The 22,035-nt window shown below is 37.8% G+C and overlaps 1 protein-coding gene across 2 annotated transcripts in view; it reads left to right on the top strand.

Moving 5' to 3' along the window:
- Positions 1–21,261, top strand: part of ADCY2 (adenylate cyclase 2) — a 214,993-nt gene extending 193,732 nt beyond the window's left edge. The window contains exons 20-26 of one of the 2 annotated variants that reach the window (XM_065667665.1): positions 2,110–2,268; positions 8,276–8,422; positions 9,552–9,659; positions 11,694–11,808; positions 15,827–15,951; positions 17,268–17,428; positions 20,253–21,261. In XM_065667665.1, coding sequence (XP_065523737.1) covers positions 2,110–2,268; positions 8,276–8,422; positions 9,552–9,659; positions 11,694–11,808; positions 15,827–15,951; positions 17,268–17,420 — 807 coding nt within the window. In that variant the 3' untranslated portion in view covers positions 17,421–17,428; positions 20,253–21,261. Of the gene's footprint in view, positions 1–2,109; positions 2,269–8,275; positions 8,423–9,551; positions 9,660–11,693; positions 11,809–15,826; positions 15,952–17,267 lie in introns of both variants that reach the window. The other variant, XM_065667664.1, reaches the window with a different exon arrangement.
- Positions 21,262–22,035: the final 774 nt, after the last annotated feature.

The raw sequence follows: 22,035 nt of genomic DNA, 5'->3' as shown, positions 1-22,035 counted from the left end.
ATTCTGTTTGATTATTTCTGAATTCTCTGCCATTTTCTGTGGCAGCTTACATTTCATTCAATAAAATAAAAAGAGAAAATAAAATTATCTGTTTAATATTAACTCTTAAAAAAGAAACATATCCTTTCGCAGACTTCAGCTTATCCAGCACCCTTTCTTTTCAATACAAAGTTTGCACAATAGATACCTGATTTCAGCGGGCATCCAGTTTACTTTTTTCAATTCATGCAAGTAATTTTGACATCCCAGGTTTTGATTGGATTTTTTTTTTGCGGCTTGAATACAGGTGGTAGCAGTTGAATTTATCATCTGTGTGGGGAACTTTGATGTGTAAATATGTAATATACATACAAATCTGACATCCTAAAAATGTGACTCCATGTATTTTGCATTGTGTAGTGAGTTTTGGAAAAAAAAAGCTGTTCATGACCTCCTTTCTTATAGAAGGGATAACTGTCATTTGGTACAGGAATGATGCCAGAGAACAACAATAAAATCCTATTTCCAAGTTCCTGCAGAAGCCTGTTCTCAGGTTCACTTATCCTTCATGTTTGTCTTTGCACACATTTAATTCTTTGCCTGCTCTTCATTTGGTTATAATCTGCAAATATCCTTTAGTAACATGTAGTTACTTGAAAATATCCAGCTTGTTTGCTTATTTGACATCTCAAGGCCAGATTTCTGGGATGCATCATGATCCTTTTTAAGATGTGAAGTCTGATTTTACTTTCAGAAGAATGTTACCTTTGTGTCAGAAGAGCCAGAATATTTCTTTTGCAGTGCATTTGAGGTCTGCATTCTGTCCTTATTAGCATATGTATCAGCACAAAAGAATTTGTCAATAAGGATTTCATGGTATGGATGACGTCTTTTGTTTTCATAATTAAGTACCTAAATAGAAATCAGACATTATCAATCAATTTAAAGGCAACCTGAGGGTACTGTTTTTTCATCTTGCAAGTATTTGCAGATACATTTTTTGCTCCACCAGTTTTTACCTTGTTTTCTAAAAGCTTTCCAAATCATTTTGTTACCATCTCATTTCAACTTTCTACTTTATCTTCTGCCATGATCTCAACAAAACATGTATGAATCATTTTTATCTGTGACAGCCACTGTCCAACCAGGACTACCCTAATTTTTTATGTGAATGCTTACTGACTGCTAATAATACTAGCTATCATTTTCAGATTTTTCTATAATAAGACTGTCAGCATAATCATGTTCCCCTAGTTAATAGCACAGTCTTCACTGAGGCTGTGTGATAACATGAAACCATTGAACCATATTGAAATAGCGCTTGATTTATATCAGCTCAAATGAGATAGTCAGGCCAGTGGAGGCTTTGCTGTAGTAATAATGCCATAGATTTTTTGATAAAACATTAACAATATTGCAAAGAAGTAGGGAGAGCTCCACAGAGATGCATTTTTCCTCATTTTTCAACAGAATTTTCATGAAACCAGATCTCCAAAAATACTGATATTCCTAGAATGTTATATATTTCCATGTAGTTCCAGTCATTTTCGTTGCTGGGATATTTAAAAAAAACAACCAACAAACTTAACTGGGTTGGCCTAGTTGACTGGGCCATTTTTGATAACTTGATAATGATTTGGTAAATTTAAGGCATGTTATAGTAATAGGCTGTTTTTTCTTACGAGACTGATTGCATGACATAAGTACAAGTTGGTAAATGTTAGGGTGTTCCTCAATTGCCCATTATCGTAAGTGAAATTCTACGCATAAGAAACCATGTTAAGTTGCAAAACTATAAATTGTTTCCGTAACAGTGTTTGATTTCTGGAATTAATTTCTACTAAAGCCTGAGAGTAAATAAATAAATCTTTCATTGCTTAAGGCACTGCATTAGTTTTTCCTGGGACTTTTTATGGGCCGCTTTGTTGGGAGGGCCATGTGAGTTTGATGAAATGTATGTCACATATTGCGTGCTTGGGGGTTGATTTTTGTGGTGTCTGGAATTGTACTTGAGTGGCCAAATAACAGCCTTGTAGGGGTGATGTACTGTGCTTATTTTGTCTCTTAAACCTGTACTCCAGCAGGACAAGATGCCTATTGTTTCTTTACCTCTGTGTCCTCTTGTAACAGAATGAATATTACTGTAGGTTAGACTTCCTGTGGAAGAACAAGTTCAAAAAAGAGCGGGAGGAGATTGAAACCATGGAGAACTTAAATCGGGTGCTTCTGGAGAATGTGCTTCCAGCCCACGTAGCTGAACACTTCTTGGCAAGAAACCTGAAGAATGAGGTCAGCCATCTCTGTATATCCTCTGCTCTGTAAGAAAGCAGCATATGATGGAAATACCACTTAATGCTGATTTGAACAGTAGGTCGACACAGCAAGCTTATAGATTTACAGTCACTTTCATTCCCGCTTGCCTACCTGAAAGGCTTGCTTTACAGTACTGAATGCACCTCAGTGCCTTGAAGTAAAAAAAATATGAGATTATCTTAGATGGCAGTGCACTTTGCCTTTCAAAGGAAGGTAAGAAAAGGGTAAGGAGGTAGAATGGGATGGTTCAATTAACATAGATTTAAATTAAATCATATGCATTCAGAAACTTTTTCCTTTGTGAATAAAGTAGTGTTGCAGCCAGGTTCTGAATTTTCTTCTGGTGACTGGAGATCTTGCTTACTGGAGTGAAAATTAACCTTTTCCCTTAAACTAAAGTGCCCATGTTAATTCTGGGAAGAGGTTCTGTACACTGAATTACCTGTTTACTTGCTGCTTGTGAGCCCAATCTAAGCAACAGAAAAGTCAACCAGAAGTTCCCTGTTGACTTTGGTGGAAATATGATCTGCTCCTAATATTGCTTTACAGTTTTAATAAAACAAAAAAGGTTAGAAAAAGAAAAGCATTTAGTAGTTCTAGAGATTGTAAAAGCAATAGTTTGAATTACTTGTGCATACCAAGCAACTGTTCCAGGACTGACAAAAGAGGGGAGAGGGCAGCTTTAGGGATTAATTTTCAGTCTCTTGAATCAATAAGGATAATGTCTTCCCTTTCACTGTGGTTTGCATTAAGCACTACTAGTCAGTACTTTGTATCAGTACGTTAGTGCTACCTGCAAATATTCATTTGGTAGCTAATATCAAATGAAAACGGCTGTGGGGTTCCTTTGAATCCAGTGAAGACCTTGGCTGGAAGCCAGGTTGGCTCAGCTCCAGTTCTCAGTTCAGGCATTAAACACAGCAAACCATCAGGAGATTGCTTTCTCATTTATGTGCTATTCCATCTCCGCTCCCCAGCAGAGCAACACCATCTGCTCACCTTTGTATTGGCAACTGGATTTATATTGTCACCCCTCAAGATTCTTGGGTTGAAATAAGCTTTAGTAAATTTAGTGATGAACAGAAATTGTAATGTGCTGAGCTCTCCAATCTATCATGTCATCTGAAGTAAAAATGATTTGTCATTATTTTAGTGGTATCTATTTATAAAAATAATTAAAAATCTTGAGTTTTTTCTTATTTTGTTTATCTTCGAACACAGTTTTCAAAGAGGGAAGAACCTTTCAAATCCCTGGAAATATTCAGTATTATAAGCATCTGTCGTGTCCTCAGATTTGTTTCAAAGTCAGCAAGAATGTGTTGACCCTTAAAAGACATTCTGTATGTGTGTATGTGTATATACCTAAGAATACATTAAGACAGATCCAGCCTTTGTTTTCTTTGTGTGGATATTTAGGTCAACAGACACTGAATTGAAATTTGTCCACATTTTCCTTAGCTGAAAACACTTGTGTTGATATGGTTTTATGTATATTCTTTTCTGTTTAAACCCAATTTTGAGATTAAAATTAATCTAATGGATGAATAGTCTGTTTCAGAATACTACTTCTCTTAGAATTTTATGCATGCAGTACAGTGGAGTAAAGGGAAGACAAAGTGTGCTGCTGAAGAACAGGCAGCAAGGATGAAAGGGGAAAATACGAGTGGATGAATGATAATTTAGAGTAATGGGACTATACTTTTAGATGACCAACAAAGGTCTTTTCATAGCAGGATACACATTAACTAATGCTGATATGGGAAAAGCAAAGTTACTTCAGAGCAAACTGTAATAAAGGTTTGTTTGCTTTACTAGAACCTCTGGAACCGAGTTTCCGCTTATAGTCTGCATGCTGGGTACAAACAGGGTACTTCCCAGTTGCCAGAGAGAAATATAGGAGCAAATATAAAACTAAAAGCAGGAAACAGGGCAAGGATTAAATATATCTGCACCTGGCTTATGCAGCTTTTTCATTTATGTTGTTAGCACCCAGATCCCCTATTAGTAAAAAGAGCTCAGGAGCTTTTGTGCTGCAAGCTAATTGTCAAGAATATTACTCAGCAAGAGCAATCCTGTTGCATCAGCTACAGGTTAGAGCCAGCATCCTACTTAGCACAGAAATTCTGCCCCAGAGAAGCTCATCAACATGCCCTTCCAAGAGATGTAATGGGAAGCATTTCCCTCCTACATTCCGACAAGATGTCCAAGCACTGAAGAAGAAGAGAGGACAGTAACGAGAGCTATCAAAGAGAAAAAAATTAAAAGCAATTGACTGCAGAAGAAAGGATGGTTTTGGGTTTGTTGAGAGAAGCAAAGCTGTTCCTTCCTGTAATGGTGTTGCATTTAATTTTCTGATTAAACATTTTGGAGAGTACTGTTTCAAGAGAATTACTCAGGAAAATGAAGACACTCAATTACCACAGTCTTTACTATTAAGAATGATCAAAACAAACTAGCTGGGAAAGCCTACTTTCTCTGACATTTATTGTGACAGCTACAATTACTACTCATCTGGTTATAAACAGTGCCATTTGTTGTTGTTTCCATGCTACTACTATGCTATAGAGCATTAGTGGAGGTGGATATTGCCCCAGTATTAGAGAGAAAGGAAGAGAAATGGGGCACTGTTGCTGAGCTTTAGCATATGACAATTGTTCATATAAAATCTGTTCACGTATTTTTGAGGTGGAGGGGAGGAAGGAATGATACCTCTGGTTATAGAAAAATAGGATTTGTGTCTGTAATTCTAACAGTCAGGAATGACTGTTACATTTCTTACATGTTGGTTATCCCCGTACTGGGTGGAGTGCCAACAGCATAATGCGCACTCATTTTCCTGTGTCACGACAGCACTTCTGTTCGAAGCACTGCTCCTGTCTTTTGCTCAGTCATATTTCTCTTCCTGATGGCTGTGCAGTGTGCAATCTGCCATGATTTATTCTGGGCAACATTCCTGTTTTCAAGGAGGACAGCAAAGGCATTTTCTAATAGCTAATTAGGTCTTCCTGTTTAATAAGATAAACTGTTTTTTCACTAACAGTTGTAGTATCATTGCTGCCTATAAGCAGTCCAGTCAATTGCAAGGCCATGGCAGTATTCAGTGTTAGATACTTCAGCTAAAGTTCAAGGAACAGCTGAAGCTTAATGTGCTATTTGATCCTTGTGTTTTTACCTGTAAATGTAAGGGTGTATTTTGCTTCTGCATATGCTTTTGTATACGCTTCCTAGTTACGCATTTTTCTAGCATTCAGGTGTTTAACCCTTTAAGCTCTTTCATGTTGTTGAATAGTAATGAAATAAACATTTATATATCTCTTCTTATTTTTCCTTATTCTACTTTTAAATGTCCTGTTTATCTTCTGGTTCCTATATTATGAGGTGATAAAATGAAACCATCTTCTACTATCTCTGCTTCGCAATATCATATGCCTGCAGCTCTGCTAGTTGGTATCCTTTTCCCGTAAGGGTTCAGTTGTACCTCCTGAAAGACCTGTATTCTTATGACTTGAAGTTTATTCTCAAATAAACATTTATATGGTGCTAGTTTCCAAGTACTATTTCAGATATGGCAGTGTTCCAATATCACCTCTCTGCCTAGATTTTGTCTTTACAACCAGAATCCCATCCGTAATGTAATTCTGGCACATTTTACATTCTCAGAATGCAAAATCAGCTGGATTCAATAAAGCGAATAAAACAGCTGCTATCTCATGTTTATCTAATAAATTAAAACCAATTTTTTTTACCAATTAACAGAATCTTTAGGACAACAGAATTATGTATTATTGTGTACTATTAATTTGACTGGATTTAAGTTACTGGATTTTTCAATCTGGTAGGAATCTGAATTTTTTCTTTTTTTTTCAAGTATTTATCACAGATGTATACAATTTTATTTTGTAAGGGAAAGTTTCAAAAGTGTCTGTAATAATCCATGTTTTGAATATTAATTATCTACATTCTGCTATAAATATTGTTGTATCTCCCTCCAGTCTTTTATATAACATTGTATTACCAAGGCCCTGTATTTGTGATGCAGTCCTCTTTTAATAAACAGCACTGCGTTTGGCCTGAATTCCTTCACCCAAAATTGAAATTAAGTTACAAGGAAGGTGACTTGAGGAAATAGAAAAAAAGCCAAGTTAACCACAGAATGTAATATCTGTACCTATTCTGCTAACTTGTCTATGAAAAGCACTTAGCACATCAGATCTTGACTTTTGACTGTATGCATTGGCAAATGTTACTGTAGCTTCAGTGTAGACATGCCTGAAGTAAGTAGATGTGAAGCAAAAGGCAGACTGCAAAAGCTAAACATTTCCAGACTAAGCCTGTTATTCGTCTTCTACTGCTCCAATTCACGAATTTCAAGCTTACTTGAGTACCTCTGCAGCAAGTCGAGGTGCATAAACACTCAAGACAGCCCCCAGTATATGTCACTGCAGTATTACAGAGTGGAGCTGGTTTTAAGTGTGGGAGACTGGAGCAGCGAGAGGTCATTTGGGGCCTGAGCTTCTGAATTTCTTAGAGTCAGAGTCATCCTGCAGAGTTTCAGGCATTCCTCTTGAGTGTTTACATTAGGAAAAATTACCTCTTTAGCCTTTCTTCCATAACTGTCTGAGAGAAGGAAACTCTGTCTCAGGTGATTCTGCTCCTCATCTGGCATGAAAGTGACTTCCCAGATATGCACATCTGCTGTGCTGACAATATAGATGCACATAGGATGACCACGCTCTCAAATTAAGTACATTAGTCACGTATTCAATTAAGCTTCAATTGCATAAATGCAGTTAACGTCATCCAGCCAGAGGGGTTTCCTCTCCCCTCCCATTTTGATTACTTCATTATATGGATTAAATTATATGTTACTTTTACATTATTATTTAACATTTACTTTTAACATTATTATATGGATTAAATTTATTAACCAAGTGTTGATGGAGATGGATAAAATAGATGGCAGGAAAATATAATCACAATATTAGTTCTTTATGAAAAATTCCTTCGGCAGGAGGACACAGGAGACCCAGAGCTCCTTTGAAGTTCAGTAGTGATCTGACTATGGACTCATTTGCACAATCAGGTCACATTAAAGTGATACTGATTTTGTATATATGGCTGTAAGCCGGATGTCAGGTACAACCAGCTCAGCTATAAGAATACAAATAATAATGATGAATTTCAATTATGTATTCCATCCCCACTGCCCAGAGGCATGGTGGAGCTTCAGTGATGCTCTGGTTATGGAATCCCTAGAGAACAAAGGGGCAGAAAAATCTAGTGAAAATCATCCACCTTCTCTGACTGAATGGGTGGTGGAGGGGGGTGGTCAATTTTAGCACCAGAATATTCCTATGGAGCTGAGGTGGTCGCAGAAGGCAGTGGAGAATCTCACATAAATAAGTTCTCGTTCAGGTAACTTCTTTCCCTTTGCTTCAGCTCCTTGTTATAGAAATTATAATTATTTTCTCCTAATGGGGATCTTACTATTTTTGGTTAGGAACTATCAGTCAGGTTTGTGTTGTGTTATGCATTTGTAGTGCATTCAGTTTGTGATTTTGATTCAGTTTGCTAGTTATTACAATAACACAAACAGCTAATAATAAATTAGATATTCTTTTACAAAATATATTTTCAGACATACAGGCCAGACCAAATTCTTTCCATAAGAAGCCTCAGAAATGGGTCCTACCTAATAAATTACTGATCATTTTATGTTCACAGATTTAATGTTCAGGAGGAAAAAAAGTAACTTTAAATCACTAAAATATTTTCAGCTGTATGTGTTGAGTCTCTTTATACACCATTTAAAATTAATACATGCAACTAAACACAAAAATTACCAACCACCATCTTAAGGCATTCCAACCACTGCAACTCCTCCCTTTTCAGAAACAGGACACTGCATATTATTAATAAGGAATTTTTTGTTTAGAGCTGAGTATAACAGATCTTTTTCTCTATTCTGTTTTCTTTTGGACAGGATCTCTATCATCAGTCATATGACTGTGTCTGTGTCATGTTTGCCTCTGTTCCGGATTTCAAGGAATTTTACACAGAATCTGATGTAAATAAGGAAGGCTTGGAATGTCTCAGGCTGCTAAATGAGATCATTGCTGACTTCGATGATGTATGTACTTCTAACAGCAATCAACATATGGTTTCAATCTTAATAACTCAGGGTATGCAACAGTAAGCAAATGTACTTGAAAGAGAGCTGTCAGAAAAGAACTTCTGTATGCCTAGTCACATGGAAATTACTTAACAGGGAGTATTAAGGGAAAAAAAGGTTGACGTGAGAAAAATCAGATATTGAACTGAGATACTCAATTGCTTTTGATTCACTGTAATGAATCCTATGTGTATATCTGATGAAGAAATTTTTGCCCTTTAGCTGCAGTTCATGAGGCAGTCATATTTCATGCCATATATTGACTACAGTTTTTAAATACTACTGCCTAAAGTCAGGTATGTAAATCTACGTCCCTTAAAATTATACAGCTTTGTGTTACACCTGATTGTCTCACTACACAGGGCATTGATCAGTTGATTACATGGGCAAATCAAAGAATTGTGTAAGTTCTAATACTCCATTCTCTGAAGTTACAAGCAAGTACAGTGTGGCTACAGATGAACTGTGACAAGGGTGTAACTGTAAAGGTCTCACTGAGAACAGTATGTGTCTTGAAGACATTAAGACCATGTTAGGACTCAGAAAGCACAGTCTGGATTTGTGGATATGCAGCTGCAGAAGGTATTTTATCAGCAAACCCATGTGGGAAACATTGGAATGTCCACAGCAACCTGGGATATGAACTAAAATCCTTGTATTTTAGTCCTATTGGCATTGACTGTTCTGTTAGTGTGGAAGAGATGCTTACTTTTGGAAAACTGCTTATATCTTAACTGTTGGCTCACATCGTGACTCAGTTCCAATGTCAAATGAGTGCAAAGCCTACTGATTTTAAAAGCTGTATGTACAATAACATGGAATTTATTATTATTACTATATATTTAGTCCTTTATAATGAAAAAGGACTAAATCTGATTTAAATTAAATTTTAGCAGACAGACATTCACTTCCCTTGGAGGCTGTACCCACCCTTAAGTCCTTCATCCTCTATATATTTGTGAAGCCATTTGGGGTCTATTAAGAGACTGTTCTAAGAATTGAAGGTCTAAATGCTGTTAGAGTAACAATGCTGTTATAGCAATGAGGCAGCTGATCTGAATAATGAATAACCATCCTTGTTTTACAGTTATTGTCGAAGCCAAAGTTCAGTGGAGTTGAAAAGATAAAGACCATTGGGAGTACTTACATGGCAGCAACAGGACTGAGTGCCACACCCAACCAAGAACAGTGTCAGGTACAGGAAAAGGTTCCTGATTAATACAGACCATGTTCAAATGAAGGCTAAAATTCTATTCATTAAACTGCAGGTTATGTATAATGTTGTGGCCTAGGTTTTTGTATATTAGGATAGGTATTGCTGTCAACAAGTGTATGCTTTTGCTTAGTAGTCTCTCTGAATTATTGCTCTTCACACTGTGGTTTCAAAATGCCACCTCTGTATTTGTGAAGTCTAAACCAGGCCTTCTATTGTAAGTACAATACAGCATTTTATTTCTACATGCTGCAGCAGAACTGGATTTGTAAACTGTGAAAACCACTGCAAAAATTAGTATATTCCATTGCAAGCTGGGAGGGTTGAGCAGCTGTACTAACCATACACTTCTAGAACCTTCAGGCTCAGCACTGAGAACATGTTCCTTTGTTCCTAGCTTACTTAATACGGTAGGATTGGGAACTGCAGTCAGTCGAAGTTCATATAAGTTTTAAGCAAAAAAACTTCTTTTGCCATGATCTTTAGAGCACTACCAGTTAGTGACAGAGACAGCAATTATGAATCAACACATTCTCTGCTTAGAATAACTGTGGTCTTGCCAAACTCATGTTCCTTCTAGAGGCAATTAACACCTGAACTATAGACCCTAAGGACCCCGAGGACAAAAAGACTATATAATAAAAAACAAAAGAGCAAAAGAATGATTCTAAATTAGCTCTGACATTTAATACAGGGAGGTGAAGGCAATGAATTAAATACAGAACTGCAGACAAGATGAGAAGACAGAGGAGCTCCCAGTCACGACTAAAACTAGTGAAAAAATGTATCATTTCAGTTATTTCCACAAACTGTGAATCAAGAGATCCAAGTTTTAGTGTTCGTTTGGTAATTTAATACATGTTTGCAAAAGAAATCCACCAGGACTTAGCTTTCAGTCCAGATACCTGACGATGCACAGATACCTCGGTACTTAGTGTGGCAGTGACTGACTGCTAGGCATGCTGCTGGGAACTGCCCCCAGCTTCAAACACCCAAGGAAGACTAAGTGCTTAAGGATGGGGTCTGAATACATCAAATGAACATGAAATCATCTGTCTTAACTAGGAGTGAACACCAAAGGAAGCAGGCTTAATTCATCTAAACAGCTGCTCTGACAATTACCACTACTGTCCCACCTAGGCTGATGCATCTGCTCCATGAATCATCTCCTGAAGTTGTCATCTGTCCATCTTTTCTGTCACTTTATCTCAAGAAATGAGGAAGATTTGGTCATTTCTCATAGAGATGAGTCCATCTCTTATGAAATAATTCTCTTGTCAGAGTCCTACTCTGGGCCATGGGAGCCTGAAAATCAGCTTTCTCCTTGGCCTGTTGGGACTCAAACCAGTACTTAGAAATCAGGCTACACTGCTGATGTATGTAGAGACATGAATTCTATAGGTTTTATAAGTGGTGTAAGCTCTGAGCTATGAAATGAGGGGACAGAAGATGGGTTGCCTTATTCCTTTCTTCCTCATGTATTTTATTCATTTTCAGGTCTATTAGATTCTCAGAGATGCTGGCTTTTATACCAGAAGAAATCATTAGAGAAACTCTTAAAATTGTGAATTTCACTGGTTCTCAAGCATTAACTAGGGTACTGAGATGTGCAACAGTGAGAGGGAGAAGTCTCTGCTGGGCTGTCCACAAACATTATTTATTATTAAAGGGCATAAAATAGATGCAGACACTTAGATAAAATTAATGAGCAAATCTTAGGCACACATAGCTATTGAGTGCCTGTGGGACTAGGTAGCAGCTAATCAGTTATTTGACAATCAAAACATTAGATTATGTATGCTTTGGACCTATCACCTCTAGACTGCCTGACTCTGTAAGTAAAATGCATCCTGGTCTATTGGCCATTGTTTGATCTAACTAATGCTGGACAGGGCACCATCTTCTAGCATGTCTCTGAGGGTTTAAGTGCTTTCAAGTGTTATGAATATATTGGTTTGTATTTTCTAAGGCTAAGGGAAATTATTTTACTCTATTTGTTTGGCTGTTTAAATTCAGGAACCTGAACGACAGTACATGCACATAGGAACCATGGTGGAGTTCGCATTTGCCTTGGTGGCAAAACTGGATGTCATAAACAAGCATTCATTTAATGACTTCAAGTTACGAGTAGGTATGTATCACAGAATTTTTATGAGAATATATCATAGAGGAGAGGGACAATTCATTGTGAAGTATAAGCTGATTCAAGTGTTAGTAGAACTGACCAAAAGTGCCATGAAGGTAAACAGCACTATCTTTACTCTGTTTGAAGGCAGCCTAGATGATATTGCCCATTAACCATGGCTGCTGTTGTTGCAAGGCGTGTTTCAAGGCAGGACTCGGTAAAGGCCAGTATTCCTAAGAGCAATAGAAAAAATACGCTCCCATGGCTCTGAATGGTTTTATGGTATCTCCATAATAATTATTTTAGATATTGTTAACCACAGAATTTTTTTAAGCTTATGAATACCTAAAGACACAAGAAAATTCTGGACAGGGCATTACAAAACCATAAAAATGGGTTTGGAGAGCAGAAACTATAAGGTGCCAGTGAGGCTGGAGTTTGAAATATTTTAGATGCACTAAATTCAAGTAAGCATACAAAAAAAATGCGCCCTTTCCTTCCCAGTTTTAGACAAAGGAGGGTATTTCTCTGTTATTCTGTGGTTATTCACAAATAAGAGCAAAGATGACTAGTTGTTTATATTTGAAAGGGGTATCCCTTATATTTCAGCTTATAATTGCTTCTACTTGTGCATCATGGTATTTAAAAAAGAAATAGGCAGCTGCAGTAAGCCATGGAAAGGAAGATAAAATAAACAAATTCGAAGTTGGTCAAGAAGCATATGTTCCGAAATGTTTATTTCCTGATAGCAGTACAGCAGTTTTACAATGCAATATGTAACTTGAAAAGTGTGAAATGAAAGCATTAAAGTAATATTGGAAACCCGTAAATCCTGTAAACATGTCAGAAGGATTTGATTTCCAAGTTATTCTCCTGTCTTGTATTTTCCTTGCTGTGCCACGCTTTTCCTTGAGGTTGCTCCTTTCATGTTTATTTCACAGTGCCACCCACTGGCAAAACTTGCTATCTTCTGACTCGAAATATGTGTTCCTTAGAGCGCACCATTTTCCAGTCATAGAATCATAGAATCATAGAATCATAGAATAGTTAGGGTTGGAAAGGACCTCAAGATCATCTAGTTCCAACCCCCCTGCCATGGGCAGGGACACCTCACACTAAACCATCCCGCCCAAGGCTTCATCCAACCTGGCCTTGAACACTGCCAGGGATGGAGCACTCACAACCTCCCTGGGCAACCGATTCCAGTGTCTCACCACCCTAACAGGAAAGAATTTCCTCCTTATATCCAATCTAAACTTCCCCTGTTTAAGTTTGAACCCGTTACCCCTTGTCCTGTCACTACAGTCCCTGATGAAGAGTCCCTCCCCAGCATCCCTGTAGGCCCCCTTCAGGTACTGGAAGGCTGCTATGAGGTCCCCATGCAGCCTTCTCTTCTCCAGGCTCAACAGCCCCAACTTTCTCAGCGTATCTTCATATAGGAGGTGCTCCAGTCCCCTGATCATCCTCGTGGCCCTCCTCTGGACTTGTTAATGAAGGGATACCTCTACTTATTAAATGCCCTATAAAAACTTTATACACACACACATACTGGGTCTTTCTGATTGTAAAAACTGCTTAGAATGTGGCCAGTTTAGTAGTCCTTGCTAAAGTTAAAAAAATAAGAAAGGAAATCCAAAGTATACTTCCTTCTCAAAGTGTTACAGAACTTGAAGAGTTTAAAACAAACACATAGAGAGACCATATTTCTGTACAGAATAAAAGTTCTCTTCTTGCCATAAAAGACATGCTACATACTTGCAAACATACTTTTATCAGCAATGTCAGTATAGATAAAGAGCTACTAGGAGTTGGGGCTGAATCTGCAAACTGACCAAAGCAATACTGACTCCTTTAAAGTGGGAATCATGAAGCAAACTTTCTAGGGGAAAAGTTTCCCACTTCAAAGTGATTTTTAAAGTGTTTGCTATAGGTTTCTGAAAAGTCAGACTCATTTGATTCATGAAATGAGGAATGTTTAAATGTACAAAGAAATGCAAGGCCCAAAATGGTACTTTTGCCACCTTAATCCAATACAGGCACCACTGAAATCTCCAGCTTCCCATCTTTGCTTCTCCACTTACCACCACCACCTGACCATGAAACCATCTGATATTCATAGCAATTACAGCCACAGAAACATTTGAACCTCTGACAATATCCCCACTGAAAGCACTTAAGCCCAAACCACTATTTGTGAAAGCCTTCCTCAGCCAGCATCTAATCCCAGAACTGTAACTCACTAGGGGTCTCAGCTTTCAACCTTCATTTTCTGCGAGTGCCTGAAATGCTAGCTGTGCTTTAGGAAGTACACAGCCTACTCTGACACTGTCAGGCAACGGAAGGGAGCACCTAGATTATATTTTAGGTGTTCCTCTCCTGTTAGCTAAAGTACTTGATTTATTAGACAAGTTCAGGTAAGCTTTTGCAGCCAGTTTTGCACAGGCACTGCTTTTTTCCGGAACAGAATAAAGGCTGACATGTTGTTTTCCATACAGCTGTATAGTTAGAACATTTGTCTGTGTTGTAGGTGAACTTAATTCGGTTCTTCTTTTGGCTGAGGCTGTTCAAGCATAAGGATCCCTCTTCCCTGGAGAATTCTATAAGCCCAGGTTGTAGGATACTTTGGAATAAGATATCCTCTGTCCTGCAGAACAGTATTTGCTGAACAGCATTTTCCTTTTCATGTAATAATTAAATATCACTTTGGATACGAAAGAAAGAGACAGATGGTATCACCCTCTGTTAGAGCATTCACCTGGACTGACAGTACTACTCTTCCAGCCTTGCTCCAGTAAACATTCACATGTGTCACACGAAAGAGACCTGCACTAGCAGGAATGACATAGAGCAGCACATCCCAGAAATCCTGGGTAACCAAAACACATTCCTAAGAGGTATGGGTAGAAGTCTTCTTGAAGGATGGGGGATCTGAAACTGCCCCTCCAGCCCCTGAGGTATTACTCAAACCACCAGAACGGCTCAGGAAAGAGGTAAAAAAATTAAAGTCACCTCCTGCCCATCGTATTTTTGTAGGAAAGTCCCATCACACTGCCTAGTTTCTGGACCATGGCAGAGCGTATGCCATGCATATCTCTTTGGTATTCTCTACTAGCCAGTTTGGGCTACTCAGCAGATGGCTTTTGTGGATTCCACTCTTAGGTCCCTAGTGCTTTATACACATTGGATGATCTGAGGCAGAAAGACACACCCATGGCCTGGTTGTTAATGCAGGTTGTTGCAAGGCCTAGAGTCCCTTTGTGCATTTAATCTCAAAACCTTAGACAAATATTTATCAGGTTCTATTAGGTATCGTTTAGGGTTTGCATATGTCCCCAGTTTTCTAAATTTAACAGCTACAGTTGCTTTTTCCAGGGCTTCCAAGTGGGCTCATACTGTGGTTGGTAGCCCATGCTGCCATGTCACATATGATCCATACTACATGAGCCATCTCTGAAATGCCTCCCTGGTCTACAATCACACTTTCATTTTACTGCACAGATATATTCCTAGTGGTGGTTTCCGTCAAGGAATTAATAGAAGGCAGTTATGATCCATTGACATGGAGATAATTTTAGAACTCCAAACTACTCACTTGCCCAGAGTTTATTTCTCAGCTAGGCCTGACATGGCTTTCCTGCTCATCTAACTTGGCTTTTCTGCTCATCGCTATAACTAGAGTTACAATTATAATATATTTGATGGATGGTTAATGATAGTGCTTTTGATTTTGCCTCTTGGTTTCCTTCCCTACTAGCAGAGTACAACTCTCTCCCTTTACAAACATAACATAGGATACAAAATGACCGAAAGGCTAAAAAGGGCCAGAGTCTAATACTGGACTGTACCATGTTGTTCTTCACCTTTACAATGTTCATTTGTTAAAGCAGTTGTGAACAAACTGTTGTTAGCTTTATTCACTATTCAGCATGGGCTAAATACCATGTTTATTGACTTAGTATGTTAGCAGATGCACAGTGAGTCCTTGTTTGATGGATGTTTGTTCCTAAGTTCTGATGTCTTCCAGGTATCAATCATGGACCTGTAATAGCTGGAGTAATTGGAGCTCAAAAACCACAATACGATATATGGGGCAATACAGTAAACGTGGCCAGCAGGATGGACAGCACTGGTGTCTTAGACAAAATACAGGTAAGTTTTGCTTTTGTGCTAGTATTTATCTAATTTTTTGCATCTGATACTTTAAAAAATGCATATTTGTACACTAAACAGGTCTGTGTTTTGGAGGTAAGGATGCATACAAAAAAAAACGTTACCTACCAGCTGTAACTTTATATTTCAGAAGAATTAGACCCTGGGCAGGAAACTAAAAAATTAAAATTATGGGCAAAATGGGAGGAGAATCAAAACTTTGTCTTAACCCTACAGAGGAATACAGTGGAGGACATCATGGATTGGCTAGAAATGCATCCCTAGGTTAAGAGGATGATTTGAGAGAAATCACGTTTTTATTCTGCGGATTTTTAAACTCGTAAAATACTAGCTACCTTATCTCTGAAGAGCGTTGCTGATGTTATTTCTAAATAAAGTAAATGACCATAACTGTTGTACATTGAGTTAAATCCATAAAGTGATCATGAAACTTCCCTTTCAGTGAACCATGCTGTTAATAATCTTTATATATTATTATCTGTATAGATTATAGATAGACCTTATAGAAAAGACCTTCAATTTACTAATTTTCCAGTGATTCCATAGTCATGGATCACATTTTAAGTATCTGCCTAGTATCCTGCCCTGCACTTTGTGATCCCAGCATGCAACTGAGAGCACTCTGAATCTATGATTAAGACTATTCAGAGCTAAATAATGGAAAAGTAAAATTAATGGAAAAGTTACCAACTGTGGTCAAAACTGAAAACAGAAGGGATGCCGAAGCAATGACATCTACAATCAGTTGCTTGTTTCACAAAGAAACACAGTCTGAGGCAACTGATGCTGTTGAACAACCCCCATTCTAGTGGCCTGTCACCTAAAATGGCAGAACTGCCTGCAGTTTGGTTCATTGTCAGTTATGTGCGAAACTGGCAACAGCATCTCTGACACTGGTGCTAACGTCTTAATATCACTTCATTCACACAGCCTTAGTATGTGCAAAATGATGGGGCAGGTTGGGTCTACTGGAAAGAAAAACACCTCCTGAAGTTGAAAAAAATGCTGTATGAGGAAGAGTGTTGTCCCTAGTGCCATTAGTGTATCTACTGTATTTGCAATCCTAGCTGCAGAAACGATTACACCAGATTTGATACCCGATGTAAGCAATTAAAATAGGCAACAGACTATTTGAAAGCTCAGGTGATCAAACCTCACATGAGACCCGTAAAGGCCTTATAAGCATTATAGCAACTCCCTTATAATTCCTCAGAACATATGCTCTCTTCACTCTGTGGAAGAAGATTCTGTTTTGCTCTGTTATCAACACTGGTTCTATTACTATGTTGTTGCAGGTTACAGAGGAGACAAACAACGTCCTGCAGACACTGGGGTACATGAGCACTTGCAGAGGAATAATAAATGTAAAAGGAAAAGGAGAATTGAAGACATACTTTGTACATACTGAAATGACAAGATCCCTTTCACAAGGGAACATGGCATCTTGAAGATGCTTGTACGTGTCATCAGTACCATATTTTCAGGAAAGTATCACGCACTTTTTAACTACATTTTTGCCCTTAACATGCGTGCTATTTTCTGGTATGTGGCACTTATTTTAATATGGCTGCAAAATATTCCCATGAGCCATCATTTTGCACCTTGATATTCCTTATGTTCAAGGACAGTTGCGATGTACACTATAGGACTGGAAGATTGTACTGATACTTGCACTGTTATTCAAAGACAAGAAAAGAAGGAATAGGAATTAAAAGGAGATAACTCATCCTGAAAGGACTTTACAGAGATGTTAGTGACAAATGCGTGGAAAAAAAGGCAATAAAGCTAGGGGTGCATACTATTTTCTGATGCATGGTGTTTTCTGGAAAATACAGTCGCTCCCCAATAGCATCCACTAATCTGGTATTAAAGTATACAGTATTTGTAAATAAGTTTACTCTATCCACACATGATTTGGATGTGATCACCAGTTGCATCTCATAGCCAGGGACACGTTGGGTGGCTTGCTGGCATTCTTTCTGAAGAGAGAACTAACAATGCTGGAATAGTTTTGTACAAACGTGTCAAATGTTTTGAAGCTATTGTCTTTTGTAAGGTTAATTCATTAAAAGTTTATATGTACTTTGTCTTACTGTTGCTGTCTCTTAGTTTTGCTTCCTTCTATGGCTTCTAACGCTCTAAATTTCTGCATCCTCTGCTGCTGCTGCTGCTGCTGCTGCTGCTACTGCTTTTTATTCAGCAGTTAGACGTTGGGGAAGACTATTAGCCCCAACCATTATTAAGACCAAGGTTCTTAACAACTGTGGTCAATAATATCTGGTAGACTTGCTATTGCCTTTCAGAAACTGAATCACCTCTATTGTCTTCAGTCTTGGGTGGCATCATAGGCACTTGCAGTCATTTACTCCCTAGGCGATACAGAAGACTTACCTCAAATCCATAACCACAAGCAAAATGGATACTGGAGACAGCTGCAGTGTTGCTACTTTGCAACTGGCCTGCAATGCTTAATGGCTAAGAGAAGCTGTTTAAGAGAAGAAAAGTCTTGTTTGTTTTGCCCTTTGACAACCTCTTTTGCCCTTGCATGCCTGTCACTTAACCATTACAATGCTGGATTCCACAGAATATTTGAAAGAATCTATTTTATCAGGACATGAGCAGAAGACACAAAAATTGCTAATTTGTGGATATTAGAGATTAACTTAAATCCCATTTAATTTACAAGTCTCACACTTTATAGATGAGCTAGGTGGAAGACTGAAAACCCAAGTAATTGTACTATCTATGCTCCTTTGAAGGAGCATAAACAGTAAAGATTAATTTTTGCTTTGCTCGAATCACTACTTGAAATTAGCATATTCTTTCAGTCATAACATTCTAACAAGACCAAAGTTAACAAAATCACAACAGCAATATAATATATAATTACAAAACAGCATATAATTACAAGATTTTTTTTTCTGACTGATACCATATGAATATAGAAGTCAATTTCTGTGCTATTAACTCTGGCATGTTCTTAAAATGTAAAAAGTATTCCGATTTCTCAATCACTAAATAGATATTTATGTTTGCATTGCATCGGTGTCCTTTCAGAAGGAGTTCTCAAAATTGTGGGTCACAAATAAACGGCATGAGGCCATGGTCTCACAGAGTGTGGCATGATTTACTCACAGCAGCCATCTGCTCACTATGGGAATGATAGTAAATTTCAAAATGCCTACATTTGCAGTAAAATAGACAATCTGAATTTTGATCCCTCTAAGAGAGTCTAAAAGCAGAATGCAAGCTATTTCAGTTATGTCCAACATAGCACACTTGATGTTTCACCCAGATCTGGAGACATGATCAGTAACTCTCAAGATAGGTGCTAAGTCTAATAAAATATCAGTAAAAATATTTTACTGTCTTTATGATTTCTTCCTTTTAATTAATAAGTTATGATATCTTCCAGTGGAACTAAAAGACTTTACAAATAGCTCACATGGCAGCAGAAACAATGTCCCAGTCATTGCCTAAAACAAGCTATAACTTAGCTATGCTTAAGACTTCTCCTAAATCCCTGCTCCCCAATAGCTTATAAAACCTATAAAGGAACAATTAAAAAATATATGTATTAATCTCTTTCTTAGATTGTGAATGCACTCTGGGCCCTTAAAATCATTCTGGTATTATCATAGGTCAAAGCAATCATTTCTTACTGTGTATGAAAACCATTCATGTAAAGTTGATTATATTGTTCTGTAGTATCTATGTGTATAAAACCTGTACAGTCAGGATTTTGCTTTTCATTTCTTTTTTTGCACATCAGTAGCAAACCTTGTACATAGCTCAATAGCCTTGGTTCTATGTTTTTTATAAAAGTGAAACAATACTATATTTCTGTAAGCCATGAAAAGTTAAAACTTTTGAATGACTGTAAGCTGACTGGCCCAGTGAAATATAAGAAAGATAGACATGTGCCCTCCAAGAGCATGTTTAAAATGCCCTTTTTCAGAGCACTTGTATTTCACTGGTGTTCTCCCATTTTTTAGTTGCATTTGGATTATTACAGCCAAATTTTGCTAAAGAACAAGAAAGCCGGCAAAAGATGATTATGTATGCAGTATGATGCCTAGAAAAAGAGGTGCATACCATCCTCTTTCTAGCCTTCAGTTGCTGAGTATTATTATTATCTTTCTAGTGCCGAGAAGCTATTTGTATTCGATAAATACTTCTTGTCTTCCAATGCATTTTACATCTACTGTTTATACTGTTTTAATTTTCCTCTGCCTAGATTGACCCAGAGTTCTTGTATCTTCTTTCATCCTCTCCTGCAGCAACTTCATCTGCCTCAATAACTGGATGTAACGCTGCTCATGTATCAGTGTGTAACTTGAAAAGCTTTACCATCATCATGCAGATCAGTATTTGACATTCCATACATTCTGAATCACAGTAGGGCTCACCAGGTTCTACAATTTCCGTGTTGGTGCCATAGTTCCTAGGTTGGTAGCAAACTACAAAGAGCGTGACTTCCAAGAGTGCCAACGTCTTTCACACCATGAGGCAACAGCCAGAAGATCGATGTAAGAGTGACTCACTGCGGTATGGGAAAATGAAATCAAACAGGAACACCTGGGGAGCCTGCTGGATTTCTTTTTCAAAGGCAATGCTTTGTTCCAATTTATGGAGGGCTACCAGAAGACAGGAAGAAAGATTAGACTTGTAGATATTTTTGTGAACTACAAAAATATTCAAGATTACCTGTAAATTAATGTTATTTAGCTGCTGCTTCTAAAGAGACATTACCATCTTATTTATGCTGTGTAAAGCATTTTTCATTCTCTTTATATTCCTTTATGTTTCCTCTACTTTGTAAAATACATAAAGACCTTCTCTTTTTCTACTGAGATACAGGTAGTTCAATCTGCTTGTTTCTAAAGTCACAGCTGAGCACATATGAAGGTAGAGCTGTTGAAAGCCGGTCCTGTTTTCAGAACCTCATATCAGGACAAATAATTAGTTGTGTTGTCAGGTTGCTGCACATAGCAAGAGATTTCTGTTAAACACAATGATTACTTTTTCCTTTGATGTATAGTTTTCCTTTTGGTTGTGCTTCTGTGTGATGATATTTTAATTCTTTTCATTTTCAGTAGCAGATCCTCCTTCACCTGACATAAAGAGAACTCTTCAACACTTTTTACTGGTGGACCCCAAAAGGTTTTAAGACTAGGACTTTTTAGTTTTGTTTTTTCTTTCTTGTCTAGAATAGTGGAGTGACTCTGGGAAGGAAACAAATGTAGAATGAGATACATGTGCCTTAAATAAAATGCAATTAAGAGATTATTTTTGTTCCTTGAAGTACTTCAAATTTGTGTGGATTTGTCAAAGGTGGTATATAAATCAACTGTAGCTGGTTTGCTATGTCGTAATTTTAAACATTTTCAAATTTAGGGACAGGAATTATTCAGGTCAATGTCATTTTTAATATGCCAAAATGCAAGATAAGGACATTTTAATCCTCTTTGCAACTATGAAGATATGAACCCTTTTATGCTGTAGGATGCCACTGTTCAAAACAAAGATTCTGCCAAGAATTGTTTGAAATTTTTGATGGAGTATCTTTCAAATATATTTGTAGCCATTGAGATGCTCTTCATGAAAATCTCAGTTTTGACAGGAAAAAATGAACATGAAGTAATTTGAAAGATTAACATTGCTCAACTAAAGTTTTCATGTTTGCACTCTAAAATGTTACAAATAACATCTGTTATGAAAGTAATGTCACCTCATGTATAAAGTCATGTATTACTCTACCTACCAAGAGGGTTATTGAACAGCATATTCATCTGAATTGAAGTATCCATTCAGCAGGCTTCAGTCAGCTGTACTGGGTTTGCATGTCAAGGTTTTGGTAGTGGGAGGGCTACAGGGGTGGCTTCTGTGCGAAGCTGCCAGAAGCTTCCCCCATGTCCACTGGAGCCAATGCCAGCCAGCTACAAGACAGACCCACTGCTGGCCAAGGTGGAGTCCACCAGTGATGGGGTAGTCCCTCTGGGGTAACATAGTTAAGAAGCGGAAAATGTTACTGTACAGGAGCAACTTCAGCTGAAGAGAGGA

This window comes from Lathamus discolor, chromosome 2, assembly GCF_037157495.1.
Source record: "Lathamus discolor isolate bLatDis1 chromosome 2, bLatDis1.hap1, whole genome shotgun sequence".
NCBI lineage: Eukaryota > Metazoa > Chordata > Aves > Psittaciformes > Psittacidae > Lathamus > Lathamus discolor.
The sequence above is the reverse complement of the archived record's forward strand: the minus strand, read 5'-3'. Positions and strand labels throughout refer to the sequence as shown.